General features: G+C 43.7%; 1 protein-coding gene across 2 annotated transcripts; it reads left to right on the plus strand.

The window, feature by feature from the left end:
- The first annotated feature begins 1480 nt into the window (after window positions 1-1480).
- Window positions 1481-7000, plus strand: LOC144736799 (inositol 1,4,5-trisphosphate receptor-interacting protein-like). Of its 2 annotated transcripts, none has more exons than XM_078619442.1 (2): window positions 1481-1578; window positions 4476-7000. In XM_078619442.1, the coding sequence occupies exon 2, from the start codon at window positions 4488-4490 to the stop codon at window positions 5616-5618; it is 1131 nt and encodes a 376-aa protein (XP_078475568.1). In that variant the 5' UTR covers window positions 1481-1578; window positions 4476-4487; the 3' UTR covers window positions 5619-7000. The 2 variants fall into 2 exon arrangements, with proteins under 2 accessions (XP_078475568.1, XP_078475569.1); XM_078619443.1 differs by having other exon boundaries at window positions 1573-1681.
- Window positions 7001-13004: the final 6004 nt, after the last annotated feature.

Genomic DNA, 13004 nt, shown 5'->3' on the forward strand with positions numbered 1-13004 from the left:
GAGTATTGAGGTGAAAGAAGTGGATTTGCAACACAGAGACAAAGATCCCCCGTGTCTCGGCCTCGCTGTGCGCTGCGTTGCACCGCTAGCTGAGTAGTTAACCACGCATCCAATAAACCCTCAGATCCAGGGTGAACATCCCACTCCAAACGTCATTTATTGAATTGAACGAGGTAAAACTGGTAAGAAAACAGCACAGATACAGCATCTGTTAATACCAGGAAACACCAACACAATGAATGAACACCACATCATCATACCATTGTCTTAGATAACATGTTTCTCAACAATAGATCCTGGATAGACCAGGCACCTACATTACCACTGAATAGCTATACAAGAGCATAAACTGCTGTGTTACATAAAGGCATGTCGTTTATTCATCACACTGCACCCCAAATGTACCGCACTACATATAACACTTAACTGTGGATGAGACATTTTGTCATCCTTGCTCTCAAGATCGCAATATAGTTACTTGGGTACAAGTTTGACTCGACTTATTCGATTACACGTAACATTCACAATAAGGAAAGTTGCAGGCTTCGTTGTTAACTAGGCCTCGTATTTATCATAACAATTTAAACGCATTTTAAAGGCATTTACAGCATTATAACGGTCATTCTAATATTATAACAGCTTTCCCAGTATTATAAGAACATAAACAAACTTACAGACAATGCTTCTTAAAGTCTCACAATGGACGATTACAGCTGTCTTCACTGGGACGTGATTTGTGCCGCCATCTTGAATTCTGTGTAATGGCTGCCTCCAGCCTCGTGGCTGAAAGTCTGTCAAATCGGAACTTCCTGGTCACGTGAACAAACTCAACCTCAAAACAGGAAATTCCTGTGTTCACACACCTACACTCCTCCCACGGAGCACAACGCCTGCCGTGAGGCAGAACACCCCGTGTAGACTGTAACAGACTGTAACAGACTGTCGGGGCAAGTGCTGTTAGCGAGCAGCTATGAAGGCCGGAACGGATGGGTGGCTAGCACTACGCCCGACCGCCTTTGCCTCCCCAGTGGCGATTATTACACACCGCACCAGGTTACTCATTTAAGGCTGAGTCGACCTAGGGGAAGCCCCAGGACCGGTTCAAATAATCGTCACTGGTGTTGGTGGCCGTGAGCGGGAATCGAACTCGGGTTGCCGGGTTCAGTAGCGCAGTGTAGCGCTAACCGCTACACACAAACAGAAACACACGGAGTTGTAACACACAGAAACACAAGGATTTGCAACACAGAGACACACGGAGTTGCAACAACACACAGACACAGAGACACACGGAGTTGCAACACACAGACACAGAGACACACGGAGTGACCTGCATAAGACCGTGCCTTGCAACGGGGTTAATCGTCACCCCCATCGCTGTGCACACAACTCGTGGCTTTCTCCCATTGGGCGCGTCGCGTTCTTCACGTCAGAGACCAATTCACGAGCAAAAGTTACTGACGGCCGTTGCCTGGAAGTGACCCCATCAGGTGACGCAGGACGATTTGGTCGGGGTATAAAGCAACGATGTCCTGGGGGGTCACAGCTTCATCGTGATTTGAGGTTCGGCGACCCAAGGTGAGTTGCTTCCCCGTCACCGACAGAATATCCAGCAGTGGATGTCTCTTGCTATGTGTTGCACACTCGAAATGAAAGACGTGGGCAGGTGCTCCAAATCGAGGTCAGACACATTTATTTATGGTAATCTGTAAAATGCAACAGCACTTATGTCACACACAGCATTTTTCAACCGAGTCGCCATTTAACTACGTGACTGGTGTACAGGTAAGGTTAGGCAAGGTTAAATCTAGATTTGAAGTTTTAGTGACTGCAGGGATCCATACTCTTTTGTTCTTTTGGTAAAGTCACGTAGGTAAAAAAAATATAATAAATTAAATCACGAGCTTTTGGGCGCAACACAAGCGTCCGTCATCAGTTGGGACAACCACAGCAGTTGTTTCTTGCTGTGGTTGTCCCTCCTGATGACGGACGCTTGTGTTGCGCCCGAGACGTCGTGATTTAATTTATCTTATATTGTATACCTACGTGACTTTACCGAAAGAACCAAAGAGTAGGTAAGGTTACTCAATAAGTTTCATTTAAACCCAATTCCACTACTGATCAACCATCTTTGTCTTTAATCATAACCTTTACACTTTACTATTCGAATATTACTTTAATCCTAAGCTGTATGTCTATTTATACCATCCACTGTCTTGGTATCTAGCACACATTATCTGTACTATATGTGTACTGCACTTGTCACCATTGTACAACTTACTACTGTATATATTCTATTCTTAATAGCATTGCAAGTAGTCATACACTGAGTGCATGGGCATAGTTATAGAATAATCAGTATTAGGGTTAGAGAATTGCCAGTATTAATTACAGTACGTCACTCTTTACAATGTACAGTGCTAAACTCCCTCCGATTGAACATATCACACACTACCAGATCAAAGCCAAGTTTAAAGAGTATAACATTTATATAACTATCATTAACATCATTCGGGTCCTTTACCTGTATAATGCAACGGCACGTATGTCACACACAGCAATTTTCAACCGAGTCGCCGTTAACCATGTGACTGGTGTACAGGTCAGGTTACTTGATAACCCTGCCAGCCACCTGCAGGCCCGACTCAGTGTCGCATGCTGGTGTGCACACGTGCATTGATGTACTGCACAGCACATAAGGACCTTCACAAAACCACACTTTACTCCATTGCTGCACCGTTGTTGTGGTCACAACAACGGTGGTCGCTTGTGATGTGAATCGGTAAGGACAAGTTCATCCATTGACCAGAGGTAGACCTGCCATGCTCTACAATGGGTGCATGTGGTTTAGGGCGGTGTTCGTTGTTGAACAAGCGCCAATGGACATTCCACATTTCTGGGATGGGGTCCATTCCATCTTTCCAATAACAGATTCTGCCTTTAATGAGCAACTACAACGTGCGAGGATGAGATGCAATGCCTCAGATATGACGCTCATTGGTTATACAGTCGTGGGGTTTGTGTAACCGCTTATCACTGCTCAACCCCAGCTATTCGTGCTTTGATATTTGCATTGGCCGTGGAGTTTACGCCCGTTGGCGTTGTTCTCTGGTCTAATGCTGGTGGTGAGACAGGGCCATAAAGAAGGCGTAGGCCATTCAGTTTCAAAGACAATGCATCGGTTGTTATCCGAGCATGTTAGTTTGCATGTTTTTGCCACGAGCACGTGGGGTTAATGCGGACTTGATGATGCCTTGCAATCGGTGTGTCTAGCTGGTGGGTTTGCTCCAAGTTTTGCGGTTTCCTCCCACGGCGAAAACAAAAAAGGCCTCGTGCAATTTACCTGGTATTGTTTAAGCATCCCAATGCCAAACAATTACCTGCAGATTACTCAATTAAGATGACACACCGCAGCAACTTCACACTCTACTGGAAAAAAATATCATGACCCTTCTGAAATAATGTTGTGAGGCTTTTCCCTGGGTAGACAAGCACGATGCTATGAAATGCTTCGTGGCAGTAAAAATCACGACAGGTAAAAGTCCGCTGTGATTTTACCGTGTGTTTTTGTTGCACACTCAATATTAAGGACGTGCACAGGCGCTCCAAATCGAGGGCAAACACATTTATTGTGGTAATCTATAAAATGCAACAGCACGTGTATCACACACAGCAGTTTCCAACCGAGTTGCCATTAACCACGTGACTGGTATATTTGCTCATCCATATATTCAGATAGTTTTGATGGTGCCAGTGTTTGACCTGTTTCCTTGCTGTCTGTCTTTCTGCTGTATTGTCTCAATGAAAGACAGTAGGTTTCGAACATATGCACAGGCCTCATCATCTTCCTCTTGGTCTTCAACTTGATCGATTACTCTTTCTGTCATACGAATTACAGCCTGTCTGCTTTTATCTTCACCAGTCTCATCATCATGGATACACTTAAAATATATGCATATTTACATGAGATGGGCTCTCTACAGCTGATTCCAAACAGCACTGGCCTTGTCCTGCAGCTGTTGCAGTGACAGGATGTGAAGACTGTTCAGATCCTTACACGACGGTCTTTAAATATGGTGCCAATATAATTGCTTGGTCTGTCTCGTTGTAAGAGTTGATCCCCATGAGTGAACTCTGGAAAACTCTCCTGCCTGGCTCGCCAAAATATGTTGCACACTCGAAATTAAGGACGTGGGCAGGTGCTCCAAATCGAGGGCAAACATTTATTGTGGTAATCTGTAAAATGCAACAGCACGTGTATCACACACAGCAGTTTCCAACCGAGTCACTATTAACCACGTGACTTGTGTAAGATCAAGTTACTCAATAACCCTGCCAGTCACCTACAGGCCCGACGCAGTATCGCATGCTGGTGGACACACTTGCTTTGATGTACTGCACAGCACACTTTACTCCATTGCTGCACGAGGAAATAATTAAAAGAGTGGTCCATTCCTATTGTGCCACATTTGCAGTGAACTCCAACGATGGCGTCCAGCATTGAACTCGATCGGTTCTACAACGAAGAGGTTGAGTTTCCACCTTGGCTGCTCGCTTCCCACATCGACACTGCCGAACGCGAGGTTCGAACACTCCTGGCGGGGATGAGAAGCATTCAGCGGGAAAACATAGATCCCTCGATTCAATATGACATCGTTCGAACCGGCAGCTCGTACGAAGGACTCAAAGTGAAGGGAGAGATGGAGCTAGATTTTATGATCGTTCTCTTTCACTCGGAATTCAAGTTTATCCCCATGACCTCAGATTACAGTGGCTATCTTAAAATAAAAGCTGAGCAGCAACAACCACAATTTCAATTCCATGCTGCAAAAAGGTGGGGATCATCAAGTCCCTCTCACTCATTTGAATATGACTTTACCAACAATGGATACCTGATACCATCACAAATATATCAGTGGTTTCAGTCATTAGCAGACAGAGCAGTCAATGAAAACAGGTCTAAATTTGTTAAAAAGTTCGTTGGCAACTTTCCAGCCCGTACGCTCATTTTAAATATTAGCCCCGGTGTTGAAATCTGCGTGGACCTGGTCCCAGCAATCTGCATTGGCAGAGATCTCTTCGTGGTGGCCAAACCCTTGAAGACATCCTCAGACCCATATCTCTGGAGGCTGTCGTTCTCCGTCTTCGAGAGAAACATCCTCAGACAGCTTCCAAACTCCTGCCACCTGAAGGCCCTGAAGATCCTCAAGTACCTGCGGGAGCACGACACTCGGCTGGAGGAGACGTCTCAGTTCGCGAGTGGAATCTGCTCGTACCACCTGAAGACGGCCTCCCTCCATCTGCTCGCGCAGAGGCCGGACACGCCGGAGGGCCTGCACGAGCGCCTCCACCAGCTGATGGACTTCCTCCTTGATGGCATGCAGAGAAGGGAACTTAACCACTTCTTTATGGGAAATCCATCGAGCCTGGCGAGGGACGTGCAAGTGCCCAGCAGCATTACCCACAGAGAGCGCCGCCTCAATCTCTTCGGTGGTGAATTCGTGAATGAGAGTACCCTGAGCCAGGCGAGGGAGAGACTCGTCAGGATTAAACGCTCCCTGCCTGCCGTAATCCAACAGCATTATGACGCCGGTGCTAATAGCTGCAATATTTTTTGAGAGCTCCTACACCGCTTACAATTGAACACGTTTGAGGCTTTTTCACGGCCAATGTTTAAATTCACAATTGTAGGGTGAAGGCCACGTGATCATTTCGCCTGAATGTTGCGTCGTCGAAAAGCCTCAACCACCCGATGAAGCCAAATTGAATTGTCACGTTTGGGTACGAGCGTTTAAACTACGCACCGATTAGTATTATTATTATTATCCTCGCTGCGGCCGATCATCACAAACTAATGTGTGAGCGATTAGATACGAGGAGACCTTTAGATTGATACCATGCCAAGGGGTCTCCAGGACGTTATCCATACAGGAGGTTAGACATTTTTTTGTAAAAATGCAGTCATTCTTAAATGAAGCGTCACGTCTACTTGGTTGCACTAACATGCATCCCAGTGTATATAAATTCGCTTGTAACACGACTTATAAACGAGTGCACTAATTCTATCGGTACGTTGTGTTAAATTTACTCGGCAATCACCGTAGTTTCTCTTGAGTAGAGTCTTTTTTTCGCAACTTATTTTAAGAATTTTTATTTTATCAAATAAAAAACTTTCATTGTTAAGTGATATATATATATGCATATGCTTTAAAAAAGGTTTGCAGCAAGCTTATGTGTACAGTCATTTTATTACATCTTGGGGCCTGACATTTTCTCCGTTGGATCGCATCTCCAATTCGATCATCGAAGTCAATGGGAAAACAGGGCTCTGTACACGGAATGTCGCCTTGCGGACAGCTTTTTCAGGAACGTATGTCTTCTTGGTTCTTTCGGTGAAGTCACGTAGAAGGGAAGTAATAAAATAATAAAAATAAAACATAATAAAACAATTCTCACGACGTTTCGGCCACAACGCAAGCAGCCGTCCTCAGGCGAAGAATGAGAACATTATCAAGCTAGGAGCTTATATAGGTGTAGCGAGGAGGAGCGCCTTAACAAAAGAATGTGCATATGAAGAGGAATTTAGCATACCAATGGACAATGCGTAGGGGGTGGGCGGAGGGGTTTCAAAGTCCCATTATGCCCATGCATTATGCAGGATCAACAGCACCACGGGGGGGCGCAAGGAACAGCGTTAATAAAGGACAGGAATGTTAGTGATATGTAGCTGCATTTACCAAACAACCACGTAGAAAACCGAAGTGAAAACTACATAAAAAAAAACTAAAATATAAACTGATACTTACTATACTCTACAATAAGCTGAGTTACTAACAACAAATAATAAAATTACAATTCTACGTCGTAAGAAGTATATAATATACTTCCATCTAAACTTTATTCTCTTAGCATATACAGTACTATATACTGCCATAGATAAACCCAACATTAAATTATATACTGTATTGCTGTAAACCACCCTATACTTTATACATTTTAATATAACACTATGTATTATTCAACTCACCCTAATGTGTATCGAAATGGTTTATTACGTCCTTCCAATGATTGCTAAGCCTGAATCCATCTTCTCGGTTAAAATTGTCTCTGTGTTTGTATATGTGGATCGCCTCATGAACGAATCTCTCATGATAGCCAGATGGCTTGCAGAGAACCTCCGTCTTGGAGAAGTCAATGTCATGTGAGCCCACTGAGTTGTAACAGTGGTCTGCCACGGCTGAGGTGTTTGTCCTACCGTGTTTTAGATCAGCTTTATGTTCACGAATGCGGTCTGAGACGTGTCGTTTGGTTTCCCCAATGTAACTGCTACCACAGAGGCAACTTAGTTTGTAGACGCCAGGGTACTGTATGTCTGGAATCACATCTTTTACAGATGGTACCAGATCACGGATTTTATGTACTGTGTTGAATCGGACCTGGATCTTGTGTTTAATCAGGATTTTGGAGATCTTTTTTGTGACCCAGCAATGTAGGGTAAGGTGATGGTCTTGAAAGGCTCCTCAACAGGATCTTTCTTGATGGTTGGAGTGATGGCTTTGCGGATTGTGTAGTCGGAGTAACCATTAGCCTTAAGAGCTTGGCGTACGTGTTTGAGTTCACTGGAAATGTGTTCATGGTCGGAGATGCATTGGGCTCTATGATATAGAGTCTTGATGAGGGAATTCTTCTGGGATGGATGGTGGTGGGAATCCGGTTTTAGATAAGCATCCGTGTGGGTGGCTTTCCTGTAGACAGAGTGGCTCATTGAACCATCAGGTCTCCTTTTGATTAGGACATCCAAAAAGGGTAGCTAGCCATCATTTTCGACTTCCATGGTGAATCTGATGGCTGGGTGTATGGAATTGATGTGGTCGAGAAATTGGTCTAGAGCAGGCCGGCCATGTGGCCAGATGACAAAAGTGTCGTCTACGTACCTCTTCCATAAGGTCGGGCGTAGAGTGGCAGTCTGGATGGCGTCCGTCTCAAATTTTTCCATGAAGATGTTGGCTACAACCGGAGATAGGGGGGAGCCCATTAGGGTGATTCCAGACATACAGTACCCTGGCGTCTACAAACTAAGTTGCCTCTGTGGTAGCAGTTACATTGGGGAAACCAAACGACACGTCTCAGACCGCATTCGTGAACATAAAAGCTGATCTAAAACACGGTAGGACAAACACCTCAGCCGTGGCAGACCACTGTTACAACTCAGTGGGCTCACATGACATTGACTTCTCCAAGACGGAGGTTCTCTGCAAGCCATCTGGCTATCATGAGAGATTCGTTCATGAGGCGATCCACATATACAAACACAGAGACAATTTTAACCGAGAAGATGGATTCAGGCTTAGCAATCATTGGAAGGACGTAATAAACCATTTCGATACACATTAGGGTGAGTTGAATAATACATAGTGTTATATTAAAATGTATAAAGTATAGGGTGGTTTACAGCAATACAGTATATAATTTAATGTTGGGTTTATCTATGGCAGTATATAGTACTGTATATGCTAAGAGAATAAAGTTTAGATGGAAGTATATTATATACTTCTTACGACGTAGAATTGTAATTTTATTATTTGTTGTTAGTAACTCAGCTTATTGTAGAGTATAGTAAGTATCAGTTTATATTTTAGTTTTTTTTTTGTTTTTTTTTTATGTAGTTTTCACTTCGGTTTTCTACGTGGTTGTTTGGTAAATGCAGCTACATATCACTAACATTCCTGTCCTTTATTAACGCTGTTCCTTGCGCCCCCCCGTGGTGCTGTTGATCCTGCATAATGCATGGGCATAATGGGACTTTGAAACCCCTCCGCCCACCCCCTACGCATTGTCCATTGGTATGCTAAATTCCTCTTCATATGCACATTCTTTTGTTAAGGCGCTCCTCCTCGCTACACCTATATAAGCTCCTAGCTTGATAATGTTCTCATTCTTCGCCTGAGGACGGCTGCTTGCGTTGTGGCCGAAACGTCGTGAGAATTGTTTTATTATGTTTTATTTTTATTATTTTATTACTTCCCTTCTACGTGACTTTACCGAAAGAACCAAGAAGATGAATCCCTGCAGTCACGAAAGCTTTAAATCGAAAAGGAACGTATGTGTTCCGTATATCGAGGGCAAGGGAAGACAAGGCGGCGTTATTGTCCCATGGTTGATCGGAGACAGTTTTATTTATCAGCTTTAGCGAGTGACAGTGGTGGCGGTAGTGACGCAGGGCAGCAGCAGCAGCACCAACTGTTGGAAAGTCATCATCGTGCCAATTCGTTGCTAGTACAGCACACCGGTGTGTAGCAGAGCAACACCACAACAGTTACAATGATTGTAGATTGATTGAAAATGTCGGTATGAACGACGGAGGCGCAGGGACAGACGTTCGATTACGTTGGAATCGATCTGCAGTCGGCGATTTTCCTGCACGGCCAGCTCGATGTCGCCTTAGGGGCCCTCCATAAATGACGTCACGAACCTAGGGGGAGGGGGTCAGACATTTGTGACGATGTGTGACGAGGGGGGGGAGGAGAAATGTGACGTCACATCAAAATGCGCAACTTTAAATAAATATAAACAACACGTTCTACTTTATTAAATAGATGTTTTAATAAATGTTATCTTCTACAACATCAGAGTGCAGCGCCACATTAAATACGCACTACAATGACAATTGTTTAAAGCGATTTGAAGCATGTTTTATATCAGGGGTCCTCAAACTTTTTAAACAGGGGGCCAGTTCACTGTCCCTCAGACCGTTGGAGGGCCGGACTATAGTTAAAAAGAACTATGAACAAATTCCTATGCACACTGCATATATCTTATTTTGAAGTGAAGAAACAAAACGGGAACAAATACAATATTTAAAATGAAGAACAAGTAAAGTTAAATCAACAAACTTTCCAGTATTTCAATGGGAACTATGAGCCTGCTTTTGGCTAATGAGATGGTCAATGTCCGGTTCCATATTTGTCACTGCTAGTCGTAAAAAGTGATGCAAGTGTGCATCCGTTAGTCTAGATCTGGTTGGAGATTTCAAATGTTTCATTCTGGAAAAAGTCTGTTCACAGACATAAATGCTGCCAAAGATGGTTGCCATTTTGAGTGCATGGTTCCTGAGATGAGGATATGTCTCAGTGGGGAGAGATGCATAGAAATTATGAAGGCTGCTTGACTTGAATGCGTCTTTCAGAGAGTCACAATTCTGCAGTTCAGCCAGTTCCATATGGTAAATTGTATCCACATTTTCAATGTCAATAGAAAATGGGTTACAGAAAAGCTGTATGTCCTGTTCATGGAGATGAAGCTCTTTAAATCTAAATTGGAACTCCTTTCGCAATTTTTACAGTGAATCCACACATGTTTTGTTTGGGAATGCAACCAATAGTTTTTCCGCTAACAGATTTTGAGTTGTGGGGAGATGGCAGAAGTTTTCCTCCTTCACTTGTTTGATGAGGAGGCCTAATTTTACTTCAAATGCTTTGACATGTCATTGCATATCACAGATGAGCTTCCCCTTTCCTTGAAGATGCACATTGAAACTGTTGAGTAGCTCTGTTACATCTGTCAGAAAGGCAAGGTGCCATTTCCATTCTGCATCATTGAGCTCTGGTACTTCTTTGTTTTTTGAAAGCAGAAAAGCTGTAATCTGTGGAAGTAAGTCATAGAAACGTTTCAAAACTCTCCCTCGACTCAGCCAACGGACTTCTGTGTGGTACAGAACATCTTCATCGTCAACATTTAGCTCAGACAGAAATTCCTGAAATTGTCTGTGGTTTAGTCCATGAGCTCTAATGAATGTCGATTTAAAGCTTTCATGACTGCAGGGTTTCATCTTCTTGGTTCTTTCGGTAAAGTCACGTAGAAGGGAAGTAATAAAATAATAAAAATAAAACATAATAAAATAATTCTCACGACGTTTTGGCCACAACACAAGCAGCGGTCCTCAGGTGAAAACCAGGTCTGTCGAGACGACAGCGTCTGAATGAAACAGCACACGAGCTTGGAGCATATATATAAGCTGGGTTGGAAGGGGGGGCGAAGGGCGCCTTGACAAAATAATTTGCATATCAAGAGGAATTTAGCATATTTATGGGAAATGCAGGAATGTGATTAGTACCACATATGCCCGTGCATTATGCAGGATTACTTCCCTTTTACGTAGCTCTAATGAAGTTAACACAAGATACCACAATTTTCATAACAGAGTCCTACTTCAGTGATTTACTACACAGCGCTTGTTGGTGGATGAGGCAGTGTATGGCTATTGGATGAGAATGGTTCTGTTTGTCCATCTCTTTGTTAATGCGAGCAATTACTCCTTTCTTAGACCCCACCATGCTAGGAGCACCATCAGTTGTCACACTGGCAAGTTTAGCCCAGTTCAGCTCCAAACCATTCACAGTTTGGCAAATCTTTTCATAGATATCCTCTCCTGTAGTTGTTCCTTTGATGCTTTGCAGTGCAGCAAGCTCTTCTGTGACTTTGAAATAGTCATTCGTCCCACGAATAAAAATTAGAAGTTGTGCAGAATCCCGAACATCATTGATTTCGTCGAGTGCCAAGGAAAAATAGGAAAACATTTTTGTGGAGTTTTGCAAATGCTGATGCAAATTGTCTCCCATTTCTTCAATTCTCCGTGTAATTGTAGGTCCTGAAAGACTCACTGTACTAAATAAATCGGCCTTCTCTGGACACATCTCTTTGGCAACAGAAAGAAGGCATTCTTTAACAAATTCTCCCTCCACGAATGGTCTGCCAGTGTACGCTATTAGCTTGGCAACTTGAAAACTTGCTCGCAGTGATGACATATTTAGCTGCTTCTGCTTCACAAAAGTATTTTGCTGAGTTGTTAATGTATTTTTCAGTTTTAATATTTTATCTTTTCTCACTTCTCCGACCAAACAATCATATTTATCTTTATGTTGAGTTTCATAGTGTCGACGTAAATTGTATTCTTTGAACAGACACTATATTCTGGCATATCAGACACACAGCTCTTTCCTTGTATTGCATGAAAAAGTAATCATAAGTCCACTGTTCTTTGAATATCCTACACTCCGAGTCAATTTTTCTCTTTCTTGACATCATTGTTTCCTAGCGAGTCATAATTGCTATTAGTAAAATACCAATATATATACAGCGCTACAAAAACAATATACCAGCAATAACTTTGCCCACACAGTGACATACAGACTGCACTGCCCATCAATGCAGTCTGATTGGGGGAACTCCGCTTTTACCCCAGGCTCACACTGGTGCGGGTGCCATTAAAAATTAATTACACCTGCAGTTTTGTTCACAGCGCAGCCGGCCACTCCCACATGCCCCTGGCTTCCTCTGAGTCCTGGGAGGTGGAGTAGTAGTCCGGCTGCGCTGTTCGGTTCCTCCCACCGCCTGAAGCTTGATTGCGGCCGGACTACAATTCCCATGATCCAGCGCTTCAGCCGGCCAGCCAATCGGCGGCGGCCGCCCCCTCTCCCTCTTCCACCAATGAACGTCCTTCTCATAAAGAAAAAAAGTAACAGACAGGCAGCGGCGGCAAAAACACCTGGCGGGCCGGATAAATGTCCTCGGCGAGCCGCATGTGGCCCGCGGGCCGTAGTTTGAGGATCCCTGTTTTATATTCTTGGCGGGGGGGGGGGTAGAGCTTTGTGACGTCATATTTGAGGGGGGGGGGGGGTTTGACTTTTTGTGACGCCGTGTGACGAGGGGGGGGGGGTCAAAAATCGTCAAAAATCGCGTGACGTAATTTATGGACGGCCCCTTATCTCGATCCGGCAATCCCAAACAGGTGAAAGTCCGTGTCGAACCGAACCCGCTGCAAGGCCATCTACTTAACGACGAGAGTAAATTCACACGAAATGTCGTTTTCAATGAAGTCTTCCAGATGTAAAATGATATAAGCTTTTAATGAAGAAATAAAAAAAAAATTAATTCAAAACATAATACAATTCAAAGATGTTTCATTTTAAAACTTCAAAACGGAGCATCGGGTGCTTGCGTGAATG

Source organism: Lampetra planeri, chromosome 63 (genome assembly GCF_965212315.1).
Source record: "Lampetra planeri chromosome 63, kcLamPlan1.2.h2, whole genome shotgun sequence".
Taxonomy (NCBI): domain Eukaryota; kingdom Metazoa; phylum Chordata; class Hyperoartia; order Petromyzontiformes; family Petromyzontidae; genus Lampetra; species Lampetra planeri.

Excerpts from the sequence above, each read along its gene's own strand:
- LOC144736799 (XM_078619442.1), top strand. The coding sequence starts at position 4,488 with ATGGCGTCCAGCATTGAACTCGATCGGTTCTACAACGAAGAGGTTGAG.